The following is a 27,702-nucleotide window of genomic DNA, read 5'->3' as shown; positions in this document are numbered from 1 at the left end:
TTTTCAATGAGCAACGCATGCCCCCTCTCCCAGCTGTGATATTAGATTCTTGGACAATGATGTTTTAATGTTTAGTCTTCTGCCAAGAGCAATATTTTATCCATTTATTCACCTATTCATTGCCAGCTGAGACAGAGCTGAAAGCCCCCAAAGGGACCACTCTGTTTTATAGAGTAAATGCGCTGTCGTGCTATTATCAACTCCCCCAACAATCCCCTGACCCAACCCCACCACGCTCATTTCTAACATAAATCAAAACACACTCTGGATAATGAGGGTCTGCTTTGTCACTGAAAAGAGTTGGTGGATTAGCGGCAATTACCAACCTGAGCTCTGAAGGCTCAGCTTGTTTGCAGCTGAGCATCAGCTCCCTGTCCCTACAGTGGTGCAGGTACAGGACAGCATACACACACTGAGTCCCATTCATAGCAAAGCACTGAGAGAGATTACACAAAGTGGAGACGGAGCATGCCAGCCTTCGGATTCTGCAGCACAGAATGAAACTGGGTTCTAATTTTTGCAGTAATGAGCTGTTCTTTTTTTAGCCTGTCTCTGCATGTGCATACATATTCATATGTAAATCAACCAATGAACCAATGCACACAAACTGTGTATATGCATCTGTGCATGTGCGAGAGAACGCACATGACACAACGACCACAAGGTGCAGAATGTGTATATAAAAGCTGCAGTGCAGCAGCATGAGCTCATCACTCTTCTCTTCTCCCCCTCCTCCTTCACTGCCCCCCCATCCCCCATCCCACCCCTCCTCGCGCTCACCATTACATAAGTTAATGCAGCACACACCCTCATTATTCTCCAGGCAGGCGCTGTGAAGAGATGCAAAGGAATATGTCATCAAAAGTAGAGTAATAGCAAAAAAAAGAAAAAAGAAAAAGCCACAGAAAGAGACAGCGCCCCCCCCTCACAAAGCACAGAGCATCACAGCAACACGTATTTCGGCCACGCTTTAATCATACATATAACATGTACATTAGGGAAGACAAATTTAAGAGAAATTTAAGAGGAAAAACGTACGTATCTTTCTTCGTACTGTGTCTTCTCCTCATCAGACACCTCAGTAAACAACCTGAACATGAAAAGCACTCTCTCTAGAGGGTGGCATTCTTGAGCATTAGAGTAAACAAACTGGCTTCCTCAGATGATTAGCATTTCAAAAGCTGTACAGCTTAACATGAGCAGTGTAGATACTGCAGCGGAGGCAATGTTCCCAAATATACTCTTCCATAATGTTGCAACCCTGCAGCAATAGGAGATGAGGAGACAGTGAGGCTATTCTCAAGCCGTTCCCTTATGACCACAGCACATTAGCCCTTTCATTACTGTCATGATCACATGTAGCTTCAGCAAACAAGGAAGCCAAGCTAGAACATAAAACTATCATTCTTAAAAGGTGATATAACAGTAACATAAAGAAGAACAGAAGACGAGATCGTCCCACACGATGCTGGCGTCCCTTTGGGAGAGACACAAGTGTAAATTATTCAGTGGTGTGGACACTGACTGCAACTTATGCATAGATCAGGAAAAAAAAGCCTGTGCATATAAAGTGCTTAAGATGTCATGTAAACCTCAGATACTGTAACTAAAGCACAAACACACAGCGAGCTCATTTTCTGGGCATGGGCACTGATAAAAAAAACATCCATAATGAAGCACCCCACTGTGGAAGCCAGCTCATGGCAACACCCTGACAACAGCAGTGTAAACCCATTTTCCACTGGATACGCCTTCAGACAAGCATGAGTGCAAAACTAAAATTTACAAACAGGTGAGAGAGAATCTGCTGAATCAACTACGACCATCTACATTTGGGCCTGGCACCGGTGTGTGTGACTGTGGTCCACCTCTGCAGATGAACACTATAATTACAAAAGGAACATTACTATGAATTTAATCCTTTCAGCGCCAAATCTGCACGGCAAGAAACCCAGTCCACTGTTTCTGTTCAGGCTAACTGCAACTTGAGATCTCCATCATCCTGACATTTCTGACCAGAATACGGCTTCCATCCTAGACACGTCTAAGCTTTTCCACCCTGGAGAGTATTTTTTTACTCACCACAGTGGAACTGCAAGCTCGCTTTGGCAGGTTGCTATTTTTCCATTACAAGCAGTTCCTCTCACCCCCCCCCCCCCTTAACTCAAAAAAGACCTCACTTGTCATAAAGCCAGCGTACCAAAGCAGGGGACCAACAAAAGGGTCGGCGCCTGCTCTCCAGCAGTAAAGGTCCGGTTCAGGCCTACGCCGATTTGTGCTAATGTTCCAGTTGGAGCCGTTTACCTATTATGAAGCAGTGCAGTTCTGTCAGGGGGTGTTTAACATCCCAGTTCACTCAGATGAGACTCTACAGAGCTTCCTCCTGTACTCCGTCCCATGGATATCCACTGTGGGACGAGGAGGCACCGGTGACAAGCTCCAGATCTGCACGCATTAAATAAGTAATGCTGTCGGCGTACTCTCTGACACAGAACCAGAGTCGTATCAGATGTACCCCGGTGTCTAAGGTGTCACTGCTACTGGATTCCTGTCTCGGTCGTGAATCGGCTCGTTACTTTAATCTCTCAGACATTTAGCAGGTTGGCGTGAACGCATTCAGGAAGTTTATCTCTACTGGCTCAAAAATATCGTTTTGTTTGTTTTGTTTTCTTGCCCCATGTTCCATCCAGGAACATGGGAAGGGAGGGGGATATAAAAGCACAGGAAGGAGGAGCTCGGCCCAATCGGAGCCTAGAACACGCCCACTTGTCATAAAAGCAGCCCAATTTGAAAAGTTAATTTAGGAAAGGGTGTTTACGGTCATCCGGCCTCGTGTTTTATCAGTACAAGGCAAACCCAAAACCACAGTTTAGATAAAGAACAATTTATTATAGAAGTCATAAAACTAGATGAAAGTCTTTTAGATAATGTTGTATTAAACATTTAAAGTTTTCACTCATAAGAACAGATGTAAGCCTTTACAAGTTTTTTTGTTTGTTTAATCACAGAGCTGTGACAGACTAATAGCTGGAATAGAAAAAAAGTTTCAAGTGTGCTGTAATAAACTGAAATGACATTTGTTTTTGGACGATTTCAGGGAGTCTACAGATATCAGACACTTAAATTTAATGCTTTTCAAGATCATTTTTAAACAAATGATCAAACACTGATTTTTGGACAAATCATCTTTTTCTACTTCAAGAATTACATCTAAGTTTAAAGGTAAGTATGTATTCCCCTGGAGAGTAAGTTTTATGTAGGAGTATGGTTATTCTGGTGAGTTAAGCCCTTTTTAAATAGGAATTGTGCAAATTTGCAGGAAAGCCCAATCAGTCTTTTTTCAGCATTGGCAGTATAAAAACAAAATCCGGGAGTGCAGCAAAATGCCACCTGCCTACTTTTGTTAAAACAGAATGCGCCTTTTTCGGGGCAATGGGGGGCGTGAGCAAGTAACAAAACGTGTAGCTCAGCGTGTGATGTATACAGTGACGTGGGAGGGAAGCTGCGGCTCGTCAGTCCTTCTCTCGTAAGTCGGCCCGTTATTCACCGTCCCCGTCATCTGACGGTTAATGGCCTCTTCGTTTGCGAGGGCAAGGAGGGCGCACAATTCCTTGTCTCCCCAGTTGCTCATCTTTACAGTGTCTGTCAGGTTTGCGTTGCCCTCTTGCTACTAGCTGCTCGCTAACTCCTGCTGTCAGCTGTTTCCTGTTTATCCACTGCCAGTGGGTCACATGTGCGGGTCATCAACAGCTCCTCCCACAAGTCATCAACAGCCCCTCCCATGGCAGAAGGCCGCCTTGGTCTTTTTAAACTAAAAGGGTTCCGCCAATGTGACTACCCTACCAGGCGGAAAATTGGGCACCTGGGATCAACTCGCCAGTCCGGCTCTGTGTGTCTAAACGATCGCAGCTTGGCAGGCAAAACGGCCCAACATTCGCGGAAAATCTGGCAGTGTAAAAGGGGCTTTAGAATAATCTACATTTTGCCAGCAGGTAAGTTAAAATATAAAGTATAACAGCAGTAAAAGGTTCAAAGGGAGGTTTTAAGATCTGTAACATCATTAATATGGATTTTCACACAGAAGAGCTTGACTCATTTTGAAAATATTGAGAAATAAAATTAGATCATTAAAACCTCACAAATTCAATTTTAAGACTATTTAATTACTTTTAAGGCCTTATATTTATAAACTTAAAGACATTATAATACTTTCTAAGGCCCTGCAAACACCCTGGATTTATTGAAATATAGCCCAACTTTTTGGAAATAGTCGGATAATGTTATCAATTTATATGAAGAATAAAGACTGGCCAGTTGACTGTCATCAGATATCTTAAACTTCTATATTGGTTTTGGCCTAAAAAGCTTCTAATGTTATACATACTACATGTCTGGGTGGATGGCTGACATAATGACTGAGAGCCTCCCTGTACATTTGCTTTGCCTGCCATAAAAATCTGATCCAAGAAAAACAAACTGTAACAACAATAAAAAAAAAAGCAGTTTAGGGTTTAGGGGGAAAAAATAGGAGGCAGATTATATGACAGGCCTGTATGTTTGGAGAGGTTTTTATTGTGCAAGTACTAGAAAACAGATGAGTACTTTAGAGTTTCCCCGCAGGCTACCTGATGAGAGTCACAGGTTGAATGTAACACAAATGAACAATGGTAGATTCAAAATTGGTCAATCTATCACATAATCCCCATCACTGCGGACTCTGAATAATAAAAGCGGAGAAATCTTTTCTATGTAATGCAGAATAAATGTAATCTTTGTGCTGGTTTCCGTGTTCATTCAAAGAGAGATTTCAATCCTGCATATCAGAGGACGTTCCTGATGTACACTTCTGTGCTGAGACAAAGTCAAGTGATAATAAGGCTTAAAGGAGATGGAAAAAGAATGGCCAGATTATTCTTAAGTCTTCATTATCAAAGACACGTCCTTGATAAAGCAGACTGCCCTGAAAGACCTTGAAAATGTTTCTACTGTTCACTGTCTGCCTCTCTCAGCCGTGTGCCAGTGATAATATATTTCCGTGGTTCTGGAAAGGAAACCATAGAGCTTGAGCATATAGACAGGAATGTTATTTGATCAGTGGAACGTCAGAAATATCTGCGCAGAGTGCTGCGGTCAGTCCAAAAGACAACCACCACTTATACTGCCGGCCGCTGCAATCCACACCGGTCCGTGCCAAATGGTCTCCTACCTTATAGTTCGGCTGGTAATGCAGTACTTCCACATCGCATTCCACATGGCAGTGACATCACCGGAGGCATCAGACATGCCCGAAAAAAGTGCGCATGGCACTAAAGGGAAGTTTAAAAAAAAAAAAAAAAAAAAAGTTTCAAAAACACAAAACTGCAGCAACTCCCCCTAAAAGAGCCACCAAAAGTACAGTCTGTGCTCACTCCCTTCTCGACCACAAATTACACCCCACATCCTTCACTTTCCATAGAAAAACCCACAGAGAAGTTCATTCTTTCGCTGCTAAAGTTACTTTGTCTCTGCCTTTTTCGAACTTCTCCCTGCCCTAGTTTATGTTGGGCTCAGAGTTGCTGCTCTAGCAAGCTGCCTGATGACCAAGTAAGGTAAAGGCCCCGCACGTATAGCAGAAGAAAATCATCCCTCTTCTTAACAAAAGCTCTCCACCCACAACGAGCCACACACCAGTCCTCTTTCTGCTCTCCGCAGACAGCCCTTCCTTTTTGTTCCTTTTTGTGCCGTCCAATGCAATCTTCCTCTCATCTGCAGCTCCCCAATGGTGATGGGCAGGGCCTGAGTTGTGTGTTTGATGTGCGCTTGTGTTTATGTGGAAGTGAGAGAGAGAGGGAGCGTGATAGAGATAGATGGGAGTGATAGAAAGAGCATGAGAGAGCTTTCGGTCCCTGTGTGTATGGTAATACTTGGGCACATGTCCAACAATCACACTGCTCTCAATGGGAAGGCCACGCAGGAGGGAGGGTGAACCCCAGTTCAGCAGCTGGGAGAGGCTGTTTTGAGTTACTACACTGACCTTGCTTCAACAACACGGTCTCAGTCCTGGGATACAATCTGACTATGCTTCACTGGAGCCAGAGCAATGTAATGAGTTACACCCAATGACCAGAATATTCCAGTAACTCTGCGGGATTAGACACATTATGAGTTGTTCTAAGTGTTTGGAAAAAAAACCCTCCTAAATCATCCCAGAGACCACTGAGTCACAGACTGAGGTCAGCCATAAGCTGCAGTTAAAGATTTCGTTAATTATTTTTAACTAAGTAGACGACACACCTTCAGAAGTCTGATTTGAAATGCTCAAACCATTCTCATTCCCAGGCACCAAAATACGGCAGCCTGGTCGGTGGCCTTTGGCTTCTGTTACTGACACACAAGGCACCTTACAGGGTCTGTATGAGACACACCTGGCTGTCACCTAACTCCAATGTAATCCGCAGCAATGATGTAGTAGAAAGGGTGAGAAAGTCCGGGTAGTGTGGGAGGGAGCGGTAGTGGATGTGTCAATCACACACTGGACTTTCACCCAGGAGATCAGTGCTCGTGTCTCATGTGAAACCAAAAGTCAACTTGGGGTTTTTCAACCATGTAACGTAGTTAAATGTGTACGTCACGTGATATTTTCCTCGAGTAGCATACCCGTTAAAGGCCAGACAGAAATGGCTTATAATAGGTATGTTTTCTTTACTGTATAATCCTCTGAAAATGGGAATCGTTGTGTTTTCGTTATTGCCAAATGAGCTGTTTATATCTACGTAGGGAGCGGGTATTCATTTATGGAGATTGCCGGGTTGCACCGTCATGTTTCTACACTGGCTCCAGACCGGGCCATTAGTGTTTCCGTATTGGCCACCATAGTTAGAGGCCCATCTGTGACAACAACATCAGAAAAACACTGAGGGTTTTTTTTACGTAAAACTGCTTTAATCAGTGTTTTCACAGGTTTAAATAATCACGTTTGTTTGTTTTGAAGAGGAAGAGACCTCTACGGATAATTTGCCTTAACATCTGGACCTTACATTATCAGAGTAAAAAGGTGAAAACACATGAATGCAGTGGGCAAGCTGCCCGTCTCCGACATGCCAAACTGCGTCAGGGAAACACTGATTTGTAATGTGTTACTGCCTTATTCTGTGTTTTTACTGGTTTAAATTACCAGGCCTGTTTGTTTTGGAGAGGAAGAGAGGTCTGCGGAAAATCTGGCTTCCTTCTGAAAACCTTCTGAAGAATGAAGACTAAAGGAGAAGTTTCAGTTAGTTGCAATGCACGACCCTCACCACTAGATGTCACTAAATCCCCCTAAATCTTACACACTGAACCTTTAAGTTACCCTATCAAACAGGCAACAAAAGTACTCTGTTAGGTTTGGAAAAACGATAATGGTTTGGGTTAAAATAACTAACCCTTAAGTAGTTTTGTTGGTGAGACTTATGTTTTCCCGTAAAGATGTAAGTTTATTTTGAAAGACATTATAGCGTGTAATGAGCAGAACCTGATACAGAAACTGACAGTGGAGGTGTGCCTAGAGCGTCACAGATTGAAGCGTAGGGCCACTGACAAAGCTGCCGTATTTGAGGTGTTGCGACTTGGGAGTGAGAATGTGCTGCAATGCTGCTCGTGACAATAAGAAATCAGAAATCTGACTAAAAAGATGATGACTGTATCACAGGCATTTGGTACTGAGGTAGCACCAACAGCTGGGGGGGTTCCCTGAAGCCTACGTTCAAAGAAGAGTTGCCAGCTAAACCGGTGATGCATTATTAATGAATCACGGACATACTGTATCCTCACCTTCAGAATAGCAATGCTTATGACAAACTGTGTGTTTATAAATGTGTGAACACATTAGCATATAGAGATGTGACAGCAGGCATGTGCTCCCAAATTTCACAGGTACTGGATCAGTGGCTTCACACACATGCAGCTCGCTTCTGATTCAGACATCAGACATCTGCACGACGGGATGCACATGAAGGAAACCCCTGCAGATTCTCTTATTGGTGTAGCAGGAGAAAAATAGACCGACATATTGTAGCTCTTGTCTGAACAACTGCAAAACTGTGGATCTAAATTATGCAGAATGAGAGTGAGGTAACAATTGTGAAGAAACTCCAGTCCTTTGAAGCTGCAATTGCAGCTTGAAATACACATGTGAGATTACAGAGCATCTAGAATGGGCTCAAAGTGAAGACCACCCAAACATTAAAGCCTCTTTGTCTTCGTGGAAAATCATTCATAACTCTTTCTCTGCACATCTTCAACAGATAGTGGTTGTTTTTGCAAAACAGCTCAACGTGCATCTCAGTTTGAGGAGGTGGAGTGTATGCATGGAGTGTAAAAGCATCAGATATCTGTGTCGTGAGAGGCAGTAAAACACAGGGGAGTCTTTTTTAATGGTCTCGTCGCAGCAGCAGGCGGACGGGGGTGAGTAATTTACACAGAGTGTGAGAGAGGAGCGTGCACCTTTTTAAAATACCTGCGAAAAACATACGCCAGTGGCTAAACCTCGACTACACTCAAAATAAAAGATGTTGAAGCTGTTATATATCTTGCATCCTCTGATGTGCTCCTGATTTACACTCTGGAGTGTCACCATCAAATCAAATCTGATGACATGATTGGCACGTTTTGGTGAACGAAGAATAAACACATTATAGAGTCATAAAAAATTTATTTCTTTGCCAACCTTGACGCGAGCTGCAAAGCTTGAATCAGTAATCAGGCGCAGATATTGCAGTGGGTGAAAGGTGAAAGAGGAGAGGTCCCAGTGGGACACAGAGATGAATTAATTCAGTCAGCTCATTTCGTGCTTTTCAGCAGTGCCAACATTAACAGACAACCGACGCAAACAAGATCATTCTACGTGCCAAGTTACTCAACCAAGTGCTTCTATAAAATAACAGAAGTAACCTGGTTCGCTCTGATGAAATCGATAATGGCTCAGCCAGCTCGCAGACTCTTGACTAATGTCTCTCTCAGTCAGCATGTATGTCAGCATGCAGAGCGGAGCACCACAACAGTTTCTCTATCAATCAGCCATGCTTTGATGAAGTAATTCTGGAGTCTGTTTTAAATCATATTGATTTGCTTTACGTTGGGAGCGCTTCAAAACAGGCAGCAACATCAACAAGCTGACAGCGCTCTGTGATAATTATGAGTTGTCCAAAACACGTAGCGCAAGAAAGTACAAGGAACGATCTGAGCCAAACATGACTGCAAAACGCAGCCATCTTTAAACATACCTCTTATAAAAGTTGTTGTGTGGGTGCAAACACAGCACATGCCAGTAATCCAGGCAAAACGCTTTGAACTTCCACATCCTCAGCTCAGACAATCAAAAGGGCAGAATAGCAGTGAGATCCAGCCACGTTAAAAAGCACCATGGCACCACAAGCACAGGACCCTGCTCGATTCTTCAGCCGGTGAATCCCTGGCATGGACGTTGGTTGGATCCGTCCTCCTCTGGAGCTCCAGCCTCGTCGCTGCCACTGGACGACAGCCTGAGTGGTTTTAACCCGCCCAGAACAACCACATCACTCCTGGACCTGTCTCAGTCATCACCAACCCAGGAAGCCAGGCCTTTCAGGAACCCTCTGTAGGACTGATTTGGAGCCAGTATTAATTCTCAGGATCCACCTCCCTAAATAAGCTCTATTTTGGCTGCTTCGGCTCTCTTTTAGCTCCTATCCAGGTCAGTCAGTGTGTCCTCTGTGCCAGTCCCTAAACACAGTGCGTCAGCCCAGAATCCTCTGAGACATCATGGCTACAACCGAAGCTCTGCGTCGCTCCAGCAGGCACAGGTACTGGAATGTGTAGGAGCGCAGACGCGAGGAGGAATCCTCCAAAAGTCGCTCATCCCTGTTTGAACAGGCACAGACTCAACAGGGATCATCAATGGCCTCCTCCTCTGGCTCCTCCTCTGCTGCAACAACAAACTTTCTAACGAGGCGCGAGTCTTTTCCCTCACACTGGCTCTTTCTCCACCATCCTTCTCCTCCTTTTCTCCTTCCTCCAGTTCAACCCCAAACCTCCTCCTATCTCTGTCCCCCTTCTCCTGATCCTCTGCCTCTTGCTCTCTCTGCCTCCCTCTCCCTCTTACAGCTGCTGCCATCCACACAGGACCTCCCAGAAATGTGCCGATTCTGGTTGCTGGGCAACACTACCGTACTACTGAAGCTCCAAATGGAAGCCTCACAGAGCAGCCTGTGATTGGTTGGCTTTTAAGCGGGGAGGGGCCGCTGCAATGTTGTATGACCACATGAGTTTATACACATGCTTTGTTCAAATAAATATGAGCTTCGAGTGCTCCCATGTTTTGTCAGTGTCTAGGAAAGGAAAGGGACTCATCAAGGTCGCGGAGGCATTACAGAAAACACATTTACACATAAACTGCTTGTGCAAATGTTCAGTTATGGTCAATAGGGTGATTCATGAACTGAGTTAGAGGTATGAATGGTGCAGGGTATGCAGACAGAATGTGGTGACATCTGTGCCTGTATTTTAAACCTGTATAAAAGAACTGTGTGTTTCCATGAGATGCATGTCCCGATGTGCTGCAGTGCTTTAGCAGCGCCATAAGACTTGGACACATAGAACATTTCTCTGTTTGCTTGCTAAAGGGGGTTTTGCACTTGAACACAAGCACACTGCTGTTCTTTCTCCGCCTGAGAGTGCAGTGCCACGCTGCAGTGCCACCCAGTCCCAGCAGTCATGGGAAAGGGGTGTGGAAGGGCCTCTCATCAATATTCAGCTGCTGTCAGAGTCCAAACACACAAACAGTGAAAAATACTGCATATTTACACACACGGGCAGAGGCGCAATACGCAAACACAAACAAATAAACAAACATGCATTAATGCATGTGCATATTTGCACATCAACACACTAATTGGTATAGTTAGATCTGTTTCGTCTGACAAGTGATCTCCGCATGACTCCGTTCACACACCTCCTGGCACAATACGGGCTTCCTCTGCTTTCCCAAGCTGACATATAGAGAGGCCGGAGCAGCACAAAGGCTATACTGAGAGGCTATGTGAACAGCAGGGACCCTGAGGAATTAATTAATCTACACAACACTCATCAGCCTTTTGTCACAATTCAGGCCTCCTGATTCACACACATCTCACAGAAAATGACCACACACTGACGGAGTTGTCTTTTATCTGGGCTCTTCATCTCAATCTTCGCTGATGGAAAAATAGCTTTCAGCGAGTTAACATTTCTCACTACATAACAAGTGTGATTATCTTTCCCGTTTAGATGTCTGCACTCTGATTTTTTCAGAGGTTACACATCATTTGTTGGGAAGTAAAGACACATTAGGAGCAGATTATCAGATAATATTTAGCGATGGAGCCTAATGCTGGAGATAAAAATCCACCAACCGCAATTAAGGCCGCAGTTAAAAGGTAAGCGACTGCACTCAGAACTATTTTCCTCACTGTTTCCGAAGGCTCATTATGTCTGTTGTTCATCGTGATGATTTACTCATGTGGTTCATGCCAGATGGAGAACCCTTTTAGTTCCCGTTTTCTAATTCATGTCTGGTTGCCTTCAGTGGTGAGTGTGGGTGGAAACCCCACTGTTTCAGTGAGCCGAACATACTAGGGTCTGTCAGAGGGAAAGAAGAGCAATTATTGCAGCGCTAACTGGCATAAAACACAGGTGGCTCCCATTCAAGCACACATGACAGGCCATTATTTGTTTTTCTGTGTAGCACAACAGGGCATGATTTCACAGTAGATGGATAGATTGCTCAGCATGGCATGCACTGGCATGTTCACAAGTGTGGTGAACTGGTATGCGTGTGTGCTTTAAAGGGCAGTGTAAAATAAATTCTTTCCACGTATCACAATGCGTGCCTCCGCCTACACCAAAGTTTTGCTCGCTGTGAGTTCACATCTGCAGGCTGTCAGCGCTTTTTCAGTGTTTGACAGGGGTGCGGTGTATCAAATCACTCATGTTCTAAAAGGAATTTTACACCTTTTTAAAGCAGGTAAGAGTGTTTAACAACAGAAAACTTGGAGGCTGTACAGCTTCCTGGTTGCCTGATATGTGCAGGGACTCACCCAGTCACCATTACTATTGATGCTATTTTCCACTTGTGTAATGTCAGCATAAACTGCAGAGGTCGGCTTCAAGGTCAATTATGAAACAAGGTCACATAAAACCACCAAAAGCACGTACTTGTGAGTCAATATATGCGCAAAAGGTAGACTGAGGATATGAAAAGATGACAGATATTTCCTTCCTTCCTGACTAAAATCCCCACTGCACTGCAGGTGAACCAATATGAACGCGCACTGTTCCAGAGATCAAAGGGCCATAAAAGACAGACAATCATATCTGCTCCGACATCAATCTGAATAAATGACCTCATACGACAAGCTCTTATTGTTACACGCCGCCGCTGGTGCATCAAACTGTAGTACACTGACACGGGCTGATATCGAACATTACAGCGCCGGGATCGCACTTCTCCCTGCGAGTGACCCAGTCAATCACTGATAAGCTGCCCCCTAATGATTTCACCATGACCTGCTCTGTGCGGGAGCTTTGCAGTCAATAAGCACTTCAAAAGAAAATGGCCTGCTGCGGAAAATCCTCTGGCCAACGGTATGTGAGAGGGGGCAGAGCAGGGAGCTCAGTGTGAACCAATGCATGGATGAGGAACCTGGAACAAGAATGTAAATATTATACAGACATCTGAGCAGGTGACAGTTATGGCTGGTGCTTAAAATCGAATTGTTTGTGAGGTGGCTGTCCTGCACACAAAAGAAGTGATTGCACATAAGCCCTAAACCTAACCCTGGCTTTCTGTCTGTCTGCCTTGCAAGGCCTTTCTGCATTCAAACAGGAACCAAAGAAGACAGATGGTGACGGCATAAGATATAATAACCATCATAGATCACTGGATATGAGCTGGCAAAGTTGTACAGAAAATCCACGATAAAGACATCATTATAACTAGGATTTTAAAGTACACAGAAGAACACCAGCTCATAATAATGTCGGTGTGAAGGACAGCCTGTCTGAAAGGATGTGTTAGAAAAGTTCTCCCCCTGGTGGCAGCTCGGAGTAGCAACCGTGCCTTCAAAGCTCCGGGAGCCAATGAGCTGATGTGATCGGGGGAATGAGGAGTCTGACAAGCATGCTGATTCACTCAGCGAGTACATCAATCCAATACATCATGGAAACTCATTTATTTCTTATTCATACTGCACCGGAGAAGCATTCAATAAAAGGCAGACCTCAGATCACGAGTGGAAACATGTCTCCACACACAAACAACACACATTTTTACATCATTACACACAGTTTATGTCAGCTTCGTGGCGAAGGCAGTGTAAAACTGAACACCAGAATGATTTATGATGCCGCTTTATACTGTCCAAGCTCAACTCTTTGCACATGGGCCCCAGTGATGTGTCACACAGTTGTGCTTCGTCTTCTGTTTGGGATAAAAACACAATTGCTGCAGTCAGCGGGGAGATACCATTACAGGCAAACAGGGAGGCACAGAAGCTAAAGAGTATCTGACTAGCATGTTAGTTTACACTACAGGGCAGATAATATCACTTCATGTCATTCTTCAGGGGTGCTCTGGGGAGAAAAACCTTACATGAAAGTTGCAGCACAGTTTGCATGAGCACAAGCACTTGCATCACGCAGATTGTACAGTACAGCTGTCTAGCCCCCAGCCAGAAGGCAGCCACGCAGAAGATAGGTAGAGGAGGAGGGGGGAAAGACAGAAGAGACGGAGGGTGTGGAGACAAAAGCAGAACGAGAGAGAGAGAGAAAGACACATGGAGGAGGGGAGAGATCCACAACAACGGCAGACTCACTCCTCCAGCTTTGGCTTTGTATTAAAGCAGAAAGCGCAGGCACACAGGCGAACAGCGAGAGGAGAGGAAAAAGAGAGGAAAAAAGGGGGAGAAAATCCTCTGTGGCTGGTTAGAGGTAGATCCCACTGTTTTCAGTCTCTGCCAGCTTGCTTGAAGGCCTTTCACAACCTAAGGCCAGGTAACAGAACTGATGAGGAGCCCTGTCTCCCCCTGTCAGAGAGTGTACGCTTAGAGGCAGGACCACCAGCTCAGCGCACATGTCCAACCCAGCAGGCTGTATTTGTCACCAGTCAGGTCTACTACGAGAGAGAAGAGATGGTTGTGTCGCCTTTAATAATCCTTTAAATGATATGGTTTGTTGAATGATGTGTACAGGCTTAACACATGACGATGATTCACCATTTAAAACCCCTGATAGGATTATCCAGGATAGCATGAAGTAAGCAAATACGGCACGCATGGATATTCCAGAGTCATGAAAGCGGAAAACATGTATAGAAGAAAATATACTAAGCATGAGTCAGCCGGTGTGCTCTCTTTGAAAAGGGCTTAAAGCCATTTTCCAATTATGAAAGAGTAAACAGAAAACCATGAAAATAAGAGTCAATGTGCGAGATAACATGCTCGGTGATATCTTGGTATGGTTGTGTTTATGTAACATTGTTGCTGATAAACATATCCTCATATCTGTTTTGATTTTTGCCAGAGGAACAAAATGTTCTGGAGATGCATCCTTTTTTTCTGATGCACCCAACTCTCCTCTGTGCTGTCGCTTCTGACGTTGCCATTGGCAAAGGCAGGAGCTTATTATCGGCTGTTTCAAAACCACGGATGCATCAGACACTACTGTAGCTACTCCCCCGAGGAAACTTTAACTCGCTGAGATGTGCCCCTGAGAGCCCGACGGCTCCTGTTGGTTTGATAATCCTTACACATGGCTGACACGGCTCCAGCTGTAAACTCGACCACTGAAAACTCGGTGCCAGCCTACTGATGTCCAGCTGCTGAGGTTTTAGTGTGCAAATGACAGCCTTTGAGCTGACTGAGCTCAGCCCGAGCCAAGTTTGTGCTATTTTGGCAAAAGCCAAAATGCTACTGTAGCATCGGTGGGGAAAATGGTACAGTAGGCTGTTTGACTTGGCAGACTGATCCAGTGTTGAAGCTCCCTTTACCTCAGTTCTGTCAAAACAACTCCGTGAGGTGATTCTTTAACCATCTATGATCCATTCTCATCTATTCATCATCCATTATTCTCTACCGTGTTAGGCTATATTCTCTTTTTTTCTTGCTTGCTCTGTCAGAAGATTATTGATGGAGCAGAAAAGGAAATCTTAAGGTGTGAATGTGCTGCTATCAGTCAAAATCATTAAGATGAGATCAAACAGTGGATCAATAAATAAGCTATACAGCTGTTGGCATAATGCCTGAAGGGATATAATTATGGTGCTTTAATGGCTATATCTTGACAGCTTTACAGAATGAGTCTAGTCATTTATGGCAGCGGACAGTCACTGTAGCTATCAGACAAGTGAAAAATCAAAGGGTCATTATGAAGACAGGCCTGCACATACATACAGCATGTATCCCTGCTTTAACTAGTGACTCACTTCCAGCTCTGTAACGTTATGCCCCGTCCACTGATGCTATATGAACTGACAGCATGCTCTGTGCCAGCTCATGTGCTGGCGATGCCATGCATTGTATTGCGGTTGTTGTCTCGTGCAATAGCTGTGTGCATCCTACAGTTGCTGTCTCCCGTGGAGGCATATCGAGAGCTTTGCTGGCAGTTGTCTTTGTACACTCTCTCAGTCTGCAGACCTTGCACACGGTGCTGTCAAAGGCTCGGGCTCAAAGTAAAGGAATGTGCTGTCAGTGCCTTACAGCTCTGGTGACGCACTCTCTTTTTCATCAGCGCTGGCGTCACTTGAACAGGGGCATTGCATTAAGAATCTCGCAGCCAATAATGGGAAATGGGCATTCCTGCTGTACCGGCTTAACGGCATGAATGCCCTCTGAGAATGCAAGGGTAAAACCCATTGATGTTTATTAGCCACCTTGTCTGTGCAATGTTATATGCTCAGTGTGCTGAGCACAGGGAAGTGATTATGAATCCCAGAAAGTAATCCATGCACAAAGATCAAACCTCCTGGATGGTAATGTCACGGACAATAGGATTACCAAGCATTTGATTTCAGGAAAGAGATGTGCACATCTCAGCTCCAAAATGCATCTCTTATGATTTGGAATAACAAAAATTAGCACATTAGAAAGCTTTTTTTGTGTGTGCGCAAGCCGGGTTAACAACTGCTGAGCAATGAAGCAGGGCAGCAATACTCCTGCAGAGTATCTACTGTACAGATCCACGTCATAACCCCTCAAACAAAACCAACCTAAGGGTTGTGGATTTAGCAAAACCCTTACAGTTTAACTATGTGTACCATTTCACAGCAGGTGCAGAATGATCATGCAGTATCACTCCCTGCTCTGTGGTCCAGTTGTACATTGCTCTGCAACAGTAAACTGTGAAAACCAAAAGGTTGTCTGCAATCGTGACCATTCTGACGCACGATAAATCCATATTCAGCAAGAACTGGAAACAGAGAAACGTGACGATACAAAAGGGTTGGAGTGACAGGTATCATCAGAAAATTGGAATACTGAAAGTGATTCATTCAAAATGAAGAAAAGTGTTTTTTCCCCGCAACTTGACCGATTTGACCCGCATGGACACGCTCATCTTTACAAATGACCTTCTCCTTCAGACCTCCTAACGTTACTAACTTTACATGGTGAGTCGATGACAGCATACAAGAGTCTAATGGACTATTACTATTTTTTGAGAGGTTCGGGTCACGACTGAAATGACTGCCATTTTGTTTCTGGCCGGGTGAGTAAATACGCTCAACTGTAACTGTCTTTCATATTCCAACTGGACACATAGCTGTCAGGTTAGCGTCACTAGCTAACATTAGCTAACTTCAGCTACTTTTTTCTACCTGCTGGGTCAACCGTTCCAAGAGGTGAGGTGAAACGCCACTGAAAATCTGAGTTGTGGCCAAGAACATGGGACGTTTAAAATGCTTCAATGTTAACATCTGACGTTAGTTCAAGGACTTAAAGCGGCGCTTGTTTTTTCCCAAGTTGATCGATTGGAACAGCTGTAAACAGCACAAATCATACGCTTCTCTGCAGTGCTGGTAGTCTTCATTGGTAGTCATATGCAAAGAAGCTATTACCCTACGTCCTTGTTAAATGGTTTAACACACAACACATTAACAGACCTGGTTTGATTACTAATTGAAAATGCCTCAGTTGGTCTCTCTTCAGCATGCCTTGCATGCAGAGTATTCATTTTGTTCCACTGTGCTGAGCTGAATAAAACACACTTCACACATGTTGACGTATTCTACCCAAGGCAACCTCTGCATCCCTTCAGGCCAGAGCTGTGAAGTGTAGTACCCTTAAAGGCCAAGAAAGCCTTCAGCCAACTCCAGGTTATCCTCTTCTTGGCTTTCCAGTGTTGTAGGCACAGCATTAGCATTCCAGAGGGACCGGGGCCTGCCAGCAATGATGAAATGACATTTACAACAGAACAGACTCATCCCGCTCCAGCTCCTCATTAAAGGAGTATTGGCCAGGCGCTGTGAGCCTCGGTCCGTTTGACAGACAGTCAAAGCAATACATTAATGTCAATCTGCGGCACATGTCCTCTGTCCCCTTACAGAGATAGCAGCGAATATTTCACAAAGTCATCGATTTGCAACCTCGCTTTCGCCTTCCTGAGCTCTGCCTCTCGGCCCTGTCATGTGACTTTCTGTGGTTAAAGCTTTCTTTGGACTAATGCTGGAAGGAAAGAGGGAAGACAGAAATCCGCCTCTAGCTCAGAACCACAGACAGACCAAGATGTTCAATTGCCTGTTATGCAACACCATAAACAGAATGGTGCATGTAATATAATTATTATTACTGGTACACTAAAGGAACTTGGGAATCTGAGGAATGTATTCATGTATTCATGCGCACTTTACACATGGAAACAAGACAGAGATTTAAGCCAGCGAATGGCAGGGGCGGACTGCCTATCAAGGACTCTGTGGAGAGATCCGTGAAGGTCTCATATTCATTAAGATGACTGATCCCCATGTATGGTATTAGATCATAACATGACAGGGTAATTCAGCTCAACGTTATGCACCAGCTGGTAAGTACATGAGGGAAAAATTTAAGCATTCATGTACAGGGTTGTAAATGAATAAAGTGATGCAGACTACACACTCTACAACAGAGAAACTTAGATGTGCCTCTGCAGAGAAATAAGATGGCATAATGCTTATTCAGCTAAATACTGAAGGCGTTGAGTACGAGGCAAAGGGTAGATGGTGTGCAGAAAATTCCTGTGCAGCACCACACCAAAAATACAAAGCTTAATATAACTCCAGAAAAACAACCCCATCTAAATATGTCCACCTTTCATCCCGGCAGATCTGACACATGATGTACTGAAGTAGAGACTCATGCTTTCCACATAGACCGTGGGACTCATCACTATCCCAAAAATAACAGCTCAGACCCAGCCGCATCTCATACACACACACTAGCGATGCCACACACGCACACACACTGTACCAATCACACAAGAGAACACACTCACACCCACAAATATACGGCAGAAGCTGCAAGGAACTCGTGTGCCCAGTAAGAGCTGTCACAGCATCATCCAGAAATGAGTCATATTTCCACCCGAGGCTCACTCACATGACTCTGTTGTGATAATGGTGGGCAAATACAAAACAACACTCGGGTTTCATCACTGTGTATGAAGACACATGGTATTAATTCATCTTGGTGGAATTTTTTTTGCATCTCATTCACACACAGACAAACGTATGTTGCACCTCGCCGCCCCTCCCCTGGAGAGAGATGTTGTTTACTAAGAGCACAGGAAGGGAACATGAGAGGACAGAGCAAGGTCTGGATGCCATAGGTGACTCAGCACAGACACTGGAGAGGTAGACACCGTGTTTTCCTCCACCACCACCCACTCCACTGCTGTCTCCATGAATGGGAGCTCCACCAGTGCCGCCCAGACAGACGAGCCTGCCTGTCGCGCTCACCCGACAGCATTCACACTGAACATGCTACTCACATGTCGTAGAGCCGGTAGCCCATGGCTGAGCCCGGTCTGCTCGAATGGGACCCGGGGTCCCGCGTTCGCCTGGGGTCCGTGCTGCTCACCACGGCGCGCCACACGCTTGGTTTGTCCATCCTGTATGCTGGTCAATGGGACTGCGTGACTGAGACGGCGTGCGCACACGGGCTCACTCACATTCACTCTCCCTCTCCCTCCCAGTCACAAACACAGGCAGCCTGAGAGCAGTGTGTGTGATGTAACGAGGAGCATCCAAGAGGCTGGCGGCTGGTGGGGGGTGGCTGGTTATGGTGATGGAGGAGGAGGAGAAGGAAGAGGGGTGGAGGGAGAGGCTGTTGTAGAGCCAAGAAGCTGAAGGCGCTGGCTGTTGAGCACTGATGAGAAGCCTCTGTTTTAAAGCATGGTGGATGATGGGTAATTGTTCACTGGAGCCAGTACCTGGGGAGGATGCCACTCCTAAATAAAAAGCAAGAGGACACGACCTGCAGCAGAGCCACTGGGAGATTATACTGGCTCTCATAAACACAGAGAAGCATCTGCGTACGCCTCTCCCCACCCTCTTATCAGCTCCAGTAGTACAGTCCTCAGCAAGGCCACACGATTGGCTCCTTGGTCTCCATAGAAACAGGAGGATGTGTCAGAGGTAGGGCTCATTATCATGCCTTCTCTCCCCTCCCTCCCATTTTGTTTTCACTCCCTCTCTCTTCTCCTTCGCTCTCCCTCTCTTCCCATTCCTCTTCTTCTCACATACTCACCCCTCCTTACTCTCCATCTTTCTCTCTTCTAAAATCAATGCACTTTTCTCTGTAGTGTCTTTCAGAACGGATGAGGCTTTCCAGTCCAATGAGGGGTGGTGCAAACAGGTAAAGATGCTGCATAGCTCTGATTAATTATGACTGCAGAAAAATAGAAACACCACAGGACTAACACAGAGATGGGATAATGGAAGCAAATGAAAATTCCAGATATAATTATAAGGAAAACAAGTCATCTGGTGAAGGAGTTAGAGAGCGTGCAGTTCTGGACTTTGCGTTTGCACAGACATTGCATCATGTACAAGTGATGCCAAAACCAGAAAGGAAGTGTGAAATATTAAGCAGAAATAAGGCAACATCACTGAAGATTCGATCTTGATTCAAAGGAAAACTGAAGTGGTGACAAAACGGATCAAAATGAACTGCAGATGATGTACACAACGTACTGTACACTGACTGTACTGTACTGAGCCTCTATTAGGAAAGAGACGGCACTGTTGTTGACATTTTAACCACGTAACAGCATCCAAAGCGGGACGGCAGGAGGGCAGGAGAGTGTCTATGGAGACAAGCTTTCATCAGGACTTTATAAAGCCAACGCGCACACACACACACACAGACACACACAGTGGGCTAACCCTAGGCCCGATGGCTCACAGTCTCCAGGGGAGGATGCCTTTCAACCCTGGGCAGACTCAAAGGCACACAGTCCTGTCCACGTATCGAGTGTTAACGCCAAGGTGACTAGTGCTGTCAGACCTCTGTCTTTTTCTTAATGAACTTGTGTAGCTGCTAATTGTATATGTGCATCATCTCACTGCAATTACACCGGCTATGTTAGTTCTAATTATCAAGCACAAGTGCGGATCCCTCAAGCTCTGCCATGCGCCTGTCACCGAGCCATTTGTGTGTGCGTGACTGTGTGTGTACCCCTATGCCTGTTTATGCACGCTTGTTTGTGTACACCTGTGAGTGCAGAGTGGAGTGTATAATTTTGGCCTCCATCGACATTGTTGAACCTTTTATATCCACATATCCAGCGCAAGATTTTTCAACATGAAATTTACTGTGACCTCATGCTCCCCAAATGAGTGCTAATATATTAAGGTAGGGACAAACACTTTCCATTTTGGGCACCTTATGAGCTTTCCTTTTGTGCTACACTCACCACATTTACATGCACATTTTTTTCTAGTTTTTGCTCTTATAAAAAAAAAAAAAAGACATTATTCCACCGAAGCTGTTTACATGGCTATTAACTAGAATTACTGCCTCGCAATTGTTTGCCTCCACGAACCAGTCAAGTTGCGGTTTATATCCGTGTCTGTCCAGGGTCATATGTCACCATAGCAGCTTGAAAAATGGATGTTGCTGCAAAGAAGCTACAAATTCTACAATGTTGATGCTTCACACACGTCTTCCTATGGCAAGCCGTTTTAACATTTAATAGCTAGACTGGATATTCATTACTGATATCTGCAACATAATTTTGCCTAGTCAAAACTCTTATTCAAGATATCTGTAATTAGATTTTGACTAGTCAAAACTCTAATTACAGATATCTGTAATTCAGTTTTGACTAGTAAGATTCAAACTACTTTTGCCATTCATGTGTATGGGGTTTGTCATTATAGATATCTCCATGATAGTTGCGGATATCTGCAACTGAATTGTAGATATCTGTATTTCAGTTGCAGATATCTACAATGTCATTTTGACTAGTCATAATTCAAGTTCAAGATATCTTTAATTATCATCAATTGAAGATATCTACATGGTCCTTTCTAGATATCTTGAATTAAGTTTCAGATAGTCAGAATGACGTTGTAGATATCTGCAACTGAATTAGAGATATCTCCAATTCATTTGCGGATATCCGCAATAAGAATTGCAGATATCCGCAACTACATTGGAGATATCTATAATGAGAAACCCAATACACATTAATGACAAAAGTAGTTTGAATCTTACTAGTCAAAACTGAATTACAGATATCTGTAATGAGTTTTGACTAGTCAAAATCTAATTACAGATATCTGTAACTGTAGTTTTGACTAGTCAGAATGACATCATTGATATCTTCAATTAAAATGCATACTAGTCACAATGACATTACGACTAGTCAAAATGGTGTTGTTGATATCTATAATGGTAATTCCGGATAGTCAAACTTAGTGATTAAATGTTAAAACAGCTTGCCATAGTCTTCCTCACTGGCAGCACAGATGATCTATACAATCAGCACAGTTTCAAGGTGGTCACCCAAGATTAGTGTCACCAATTCAGTGACTGACCCAGGGTCTCCCCTTCTGTTGCTGAGTTACCGTATGACACTGAATAACAGCCAAACAAGTGTTTTTTGCAGAGCATTCTAATGTCAGAGTAAAGTTGACCTTTGGCCTTCTGGATATAAAATGTCATCACATCATCATTATATTTGGGAGGTCACGGTGACCTTGACCTTTGACCACCAAAATCTAACCACTTCATTGCTGAGTCCAAGTTGACATTTGTGCCAAATTTGAAGAAATACCTGAAGGCATTCTTGAAATATCGAAGAAGGATAGATACAGGCAGCCCAAAAATGGCCATGGCTGTCGCTGGCGTAAAGGCATAAAATTGAATATTCCGCCGTGCATAAAATGGAAACATGCAAACATGAGGAAGTAGAATGCCTGGAGCCACTTGTGCCATTTTCCACTTTGTAGTAAAATAGATTTTCTCATAGTTTTCCACCAGTGGCAGACGACTTGATCGATGGAGCGAACACAGCCTCCCTCTTTCATTCCATCAACCACCTCCTCGAAAAGGTTGGTGTTGCGATATTTGCGCATATCCAAGAACCTGTTGATATCCAGGTTTTCATAATGTTCAGAGTAGGTGTATTTCTGACAGGAAAAGTGGGCTATTCATTTGGGCATGCATCTCTACCTCACAGCCTTGCAAACTGTTGGCGAGTTGGTTTGCGTAGAACACACAGAGCTGATCGAACATAGGCAAGAGTCCGTGTGTCACAAATAGGGTTTGGTACCAAAATGGCGCCAATACCTTCACAACCGGTTCCTACTGGACTGAATAACAGCTCAGATTTTAGTGCTTCATTTCCATGCCAAATGAGATCATGTGCATAATGAATGTTTGGTTAAAAGAGAGAGACAAAGCCTGTGTGTGCCAGCGATGTATGACAGTGAGGCAAACAGTATAAAGTTAAGCCTAGCTGTACAATGTGTAAACTTGAGGCTATTTGTCGGTAAATACGGCTGCTCAAGACCAAAGCCAAGTTCCCATGTCTTGCCTCAAAAAAGCCAAATGACACCCAACCCTGATCACAAACTGCAGTAAAAACCCCAGTCAAGGGGCACCCTGAATGCACTGTATACAATACCAAATAGTGCTCCTAAAACCTGAATAGTATAATATCATAGTATATAGTATATATGCAATACTATCATCCCATATGTCTTAATTTGAAAATGTCACAATTGAAAAAAAGCTTAATTTGGAATATCAAAATGGAAAATGCTGCTTTTATGACTTGTTTCAAATTCTGATTATTTTCAAATGATTATAGATGAATATGTTATATATAATAATGGGATATTAGCGTGCAGGTAAAAGTGGTCACTGAGGCCATGATGTCCACTTTACACACAATATATCTCATAATATGGAGACTGCCATTACAATTCGTTCATGCTCACAGTCAACCCAAATACCTTTCTCCTACAGACTTTAAGAGAAGGCTCTGAGTGTAACACAGTTGACAGTTCAACATTTTCAATTGCGGGACATACTAAAGATTGCAGCCTCTAATTAGCAGCCTTTAGACTTTAGGACCAGTTACCTCTTTGGTCCTCGGTAGCACTTGTAATGTCCCCTACAGAGCACAGAGACAGTTAATCAGTGAGGTGTTCCGGTAAAACTCGAGTGCAATTCTACCAAAGCTTGACACGTAATTTAACCTCCACGTTGACAGCTGACCAATTTGTGTGCTCTGCTGGTCACTGTGTGTGTGTGTGTGTGTGTGTGTGCTGCGCACATCGCCGAAAGGTTGTGAGGGGGAGGGGACTCTGACAGAAGCATCGGCGAGCTCCGTCCTGTTCAACTCTAGGTGTGTATGTGAAAACCGACGAGCACAACGAGTGTTGGTAGTCTGGGCACACACACACACACACACAGACACAGACACACACACACCGGCAAGCAGGCCGCTGAGCAAGATGCTCTTTCAAATTGACAAATAACCTTAAATTTACGGTCTCAGCGATCACTTTTCAACACTAAAGCGCAGGCTGTAATGCCTCCACGCGCACACACACACAAGCACACACACATATGGAACAAAAACAAGCACACACACAATTACAAGGGCTAAGGTTAATGTTTAAATTGCCATTTATATTTTCTAGCCCTGCATACATCAAGACATGTTGGTACACGGCCTTTAAGATGTAAAAACATTGCATACATTGGCCTTCCTGTGCCAACCTCCCATCTCTCCTCTGTCACCATATGGCCCCCTTTAATCCAGCTGGCCTCTGTGCTTAATGCGGGCTGTTGGGCTATGGCTGGAGGATTCTGTGCAGGGCTGTGTGCGAAAGGCTTTCCAGCCTTGCAGCGCACTAAACACACAAAGCGCAGATACACATACATTGCACACACACACACACACACACACACCATATGTAAACACGCACCGTAGGAGGCTTTTAGTGTGACAGGAAGTGCATGTTGATGAGATCCAATCTAACGGCCTTGTGTCGGTCTTCTTGAAAAATGAGCCAGCTAGAGAACTGAAATAGTGAGCTTGCATTCACTAAATATATGTCAAGTCAGGTTTATTTATAAAGTGCATTTAAGACAACAAATGCTGACCGAAGAGCTTTACAACAACTTTAAATAAAACAGAGAAATGATGCAATAAAACTGTCCGAAATAAGAGAATATAAGATGTCTTCGTGAAATCATAACACAAAGACAGCACGGCACAAGCAACAAAATAAAAAACAAGCAAATAAAAACCAGAGCGAGGTCATAACCAGGCATGTCATCATGATTAAAAGAGAAGAGACGGACAGGATTTAAAGACATCACTGGACGGGGAAGACCCACTTGTTTGTGGAAGACTCTTCCACAGTTTAATCTCCTTTGGTTTCTAAATGCATAGAGTAGAGAGCAGTGATTGGTCAACAGATCCGAGGGGTCGGGAGGTGGAATAGTGGAAGAGCAGTTAAGAAATGTAACCAGATGCCAGCCCAAACAGCGCTTTAAAAACAAATAAATGCATCCTGAAATTAATTCAGCACTGGGAGGCCAGTGCAATGGCGATACTGTGTCTCTTCCTGGTACCAGTGAGGAGCCTTTCTGCTGCATTTTGAACAAGCTGCAGGCAAGACGGGGCTGACTGAATGATTCCCGCATAGAGAGAACTGCAATAATCGAGGCGAGAGGAAATCAATGCGTGGACTAAAGCCTCAAAATATTTAACTGGCAGGAATGATTTTAATTTTGCAAGTGATCTAAGATGGTAGAAGCTGGTGCTGACAAGTGAGTGGATTTGTAGTCACATTTTAGACCAGAATCTAGGATAACACAAGATTATGGAGAATGGAAACCAGTCTGATAGCATGGTGGAGAAACTGGAGAACGCCTACAGTCACTGGAGGAGGATGAGTGGGCATCTTCCTTTTGATTTTAAACAGCTGAGAGAAAAGGACAGAGCTGAAGCTGGAGACTGACTTGCCTTCTCACACTGCATCTGAAGCAATTCGATCGACAACAGATTAATCAGCAGCAACTGATGAACTGATACTTTACTCTACTAGTACCAACATTTCATTAGTCACAATTTTGTTGTTATTTTAGTCTTTACGCAGCAATATCTTACACTTAACATTGTTTTCCTAGTTTAGTTGTTGCTGTGTAAATTTGTCATTGTGAAAAAGAGAGGACACAACAACACATAAACTCAAGAGTTGCTCAGCTGGAATTGAAAATCACACATTTTCCTGACATTGCCTGTTCCTCGCTGAACTGGCTGTCAGTCTCTGCTGAGTTGCCTTAGCTGATACAAAGACAGATAACAGCGATGTACAACTGCTGGAGGTCACAAAACACCAAGTTCTGTACACTTGAACTTCTCAAAACTGATGCAGCACTTTGTTCCCATCAAAGTGCATTCTGGTAGTTTTTTCCCCCTCTTTTTTGGTTGGCTAGCGTTCTTGGATCTTATAAATCTTTAACAAGACAAACTGTGTGTTCACCGTGCAGCGTTTTGAATGCGTCTGCACAATATGTGGGAACAACAGCACTGGTGGAACTGTCTGTTCCTAGCAGTGGGAAGCATTACATTGTCCTCGGCTGAGTAGCTCTGCAGGGGTCCCGTCTCCTCTCATGAGACTTCAGCCCACTTCAAACGCATCAGAAGAGGAGAGAGAGTGACGGAGAGAGTCAAGTGGGAGAGAAGTGACAGTCGGTGGAGCACTACGAGCCGCACACCACAAGATGGCAGTGCATCACCTCGTCTGCAGGAACAATGGCAGCCTGATGTGATCGATGCCATGCCTGATGTTGGGAAAACATTTCCCTCAGGAGGGTTATTGTTAGGCCACACGTGACAGACCGAGTGAGGGAAAGCACATGTTCTAAGCTTCATTTAGCGACATTAACTAAACATATGCAGATTCAACCAAGTATTTAAGTAAGAGGAAAGATGACAGAGCACTAAATCACAGACATGACTAGAGAGGTTAACAAAAAACACCACAGCCCAGCTACCAGAAGTTATTTCAGCATTGTTATGTTCAGCTTTGAGCAACTAAAACACAAATATTAACTTAAGTTCCACAAAAACATTTTCCTAACCACTCCAATTAGTGTCAACAGCTGGAAAAACTGACCTCCCCTGAGACAGTGACCTCTACCACCCCACGCTGGAGATAAGAGGTGAGAGGTTTAGTTTCCCCTGCTGTTTTTTTTTTTCCATGTCACAACGCAGCTCAGTAACAACGCAGCACAGCCTCTCTGTAGCTCTCTGGCAGAGGGCACAGCGCTGTGCAAAGGCTCCTTCTGTCACTGACTTGGCCTCAAGCCTGAGAACATCAGAGGCAGAAGACAGACGAGCTTCTCATAGCGGGGCAAACAAAGAGCTGTCTCTCTGCCTCTGACTGCGAAGTACAGACAGAGCCGTTTCTTGACCCCTCAGGCCGCTGCTGAGGCTTTTCGCTGCCACCGCATGAGTTTATGCTTCTCGATAAGCTGGTGTCAGTAATACTGATGTTGAGCTTTGGCAGAGCCAGCTCTCCTCACACACGCCTGATACTTCCAGTGGTGGAAGACGTATTCAGATCCTGTACTTGAGTAAAAGTGCCAATACTGCAATCTAAAATACTCAATTACAAGTTAAAGTTCTCAAGTTATCACCAGCAAAATGTATTTAAAGGAATACTTCACTCCCCGAAATGATCATTTGTATATCTGGTACTCACTTTGTGTGGCATTGAATTTGTTAAGGAAATGCTTTTCTTGCATGCCTTCAGAAAACTAAGGGTTCTTTCACACCTGCCCTGTTTTGTTCGGTTCAGTCAAACTCAAGTTCATTTTCCACCTAAGTGCGGTTCATTTGGACAGGTGAGAACACAGCAATCGCACTTGGGTGGGCACCAAAACAACTGGACCGAGACCTTCTTGAAGAGGTGGTCTCGGTCCAGTTACAAACAAACTCTAGTGGTGAAAACGACCTCAATCCTAACCAACTGCAGTCACATGACACATTGTTTGGGTTAAACATGAGCATGTTACAGTCCTGGAGGATTATTAATGTGCACCTCCTCCTGTACTGCCTTAATATGCACATTCAGCACATCCAATGCATCAAAACATTGTTTTCTAGTTGGAGCAGCGCCTCGTTTTTTAAAGTGTATGGTTTGACTAAAATGAACAATGACAGCAATTA

General features: G+C 44.2%; 1 protein-coding gene across 6 annotated transcripts in view; it reads right to left on the bottom strand.

Moving 5' to 3' along the window:
• The window catches only part of LOC126403592 (IQ motif and SEC7 domain-containing protein 1-like), a 128,445-nt gene that overhangs the window by 47,512 nt on the left and 53,231 nt on the right, over positions 1 to 27,702 (bottom strand). Inside the window, exon 1 of one of the 6 annotated variants that reach the window (XM_050066347.1) lies at positions 18,991 to 19,428. The exons of 4 other annotated variants lie outside the window; for them this stretch is intronic. In XM_050066347.1, coding sequence (XP_049922304.1) covers positions 18,991 to 19,109 — 119 coding nt within the window. In that variant the 5' untranslated portion in view covers positions 19,110 to 19,428. Of the gene's footprint in view, positions 1 to 9,239; positions 10,115 to 18,990; positions 19,429 to 27,702 lie in introns of those variants that run through there. One more of the 6 variants, XM_050066349.1, reaches the window with a different exon arrangement.

This window comes from Epinephelus moara, chromosome 16 (genome assembly GCF_006386435.1).
Source record: "Epinephelus moara isolate mb chromosome 16, YSFRI_EMoa_1.0, whole genome shotgun sequence".
Classification (NCBI taxonomy): domain Eukaryota; kingdom Metazoa; phylum Chordata; class Actinopteri; order Perciformes; family Serranidae; genus Epinephelus; species Epinephelus moara.
The sequence above is the reverse complement of the archived record's forward strand: the minus strand, read 5'-3'. Positions and strand labels throughout refer to the sequence as shown.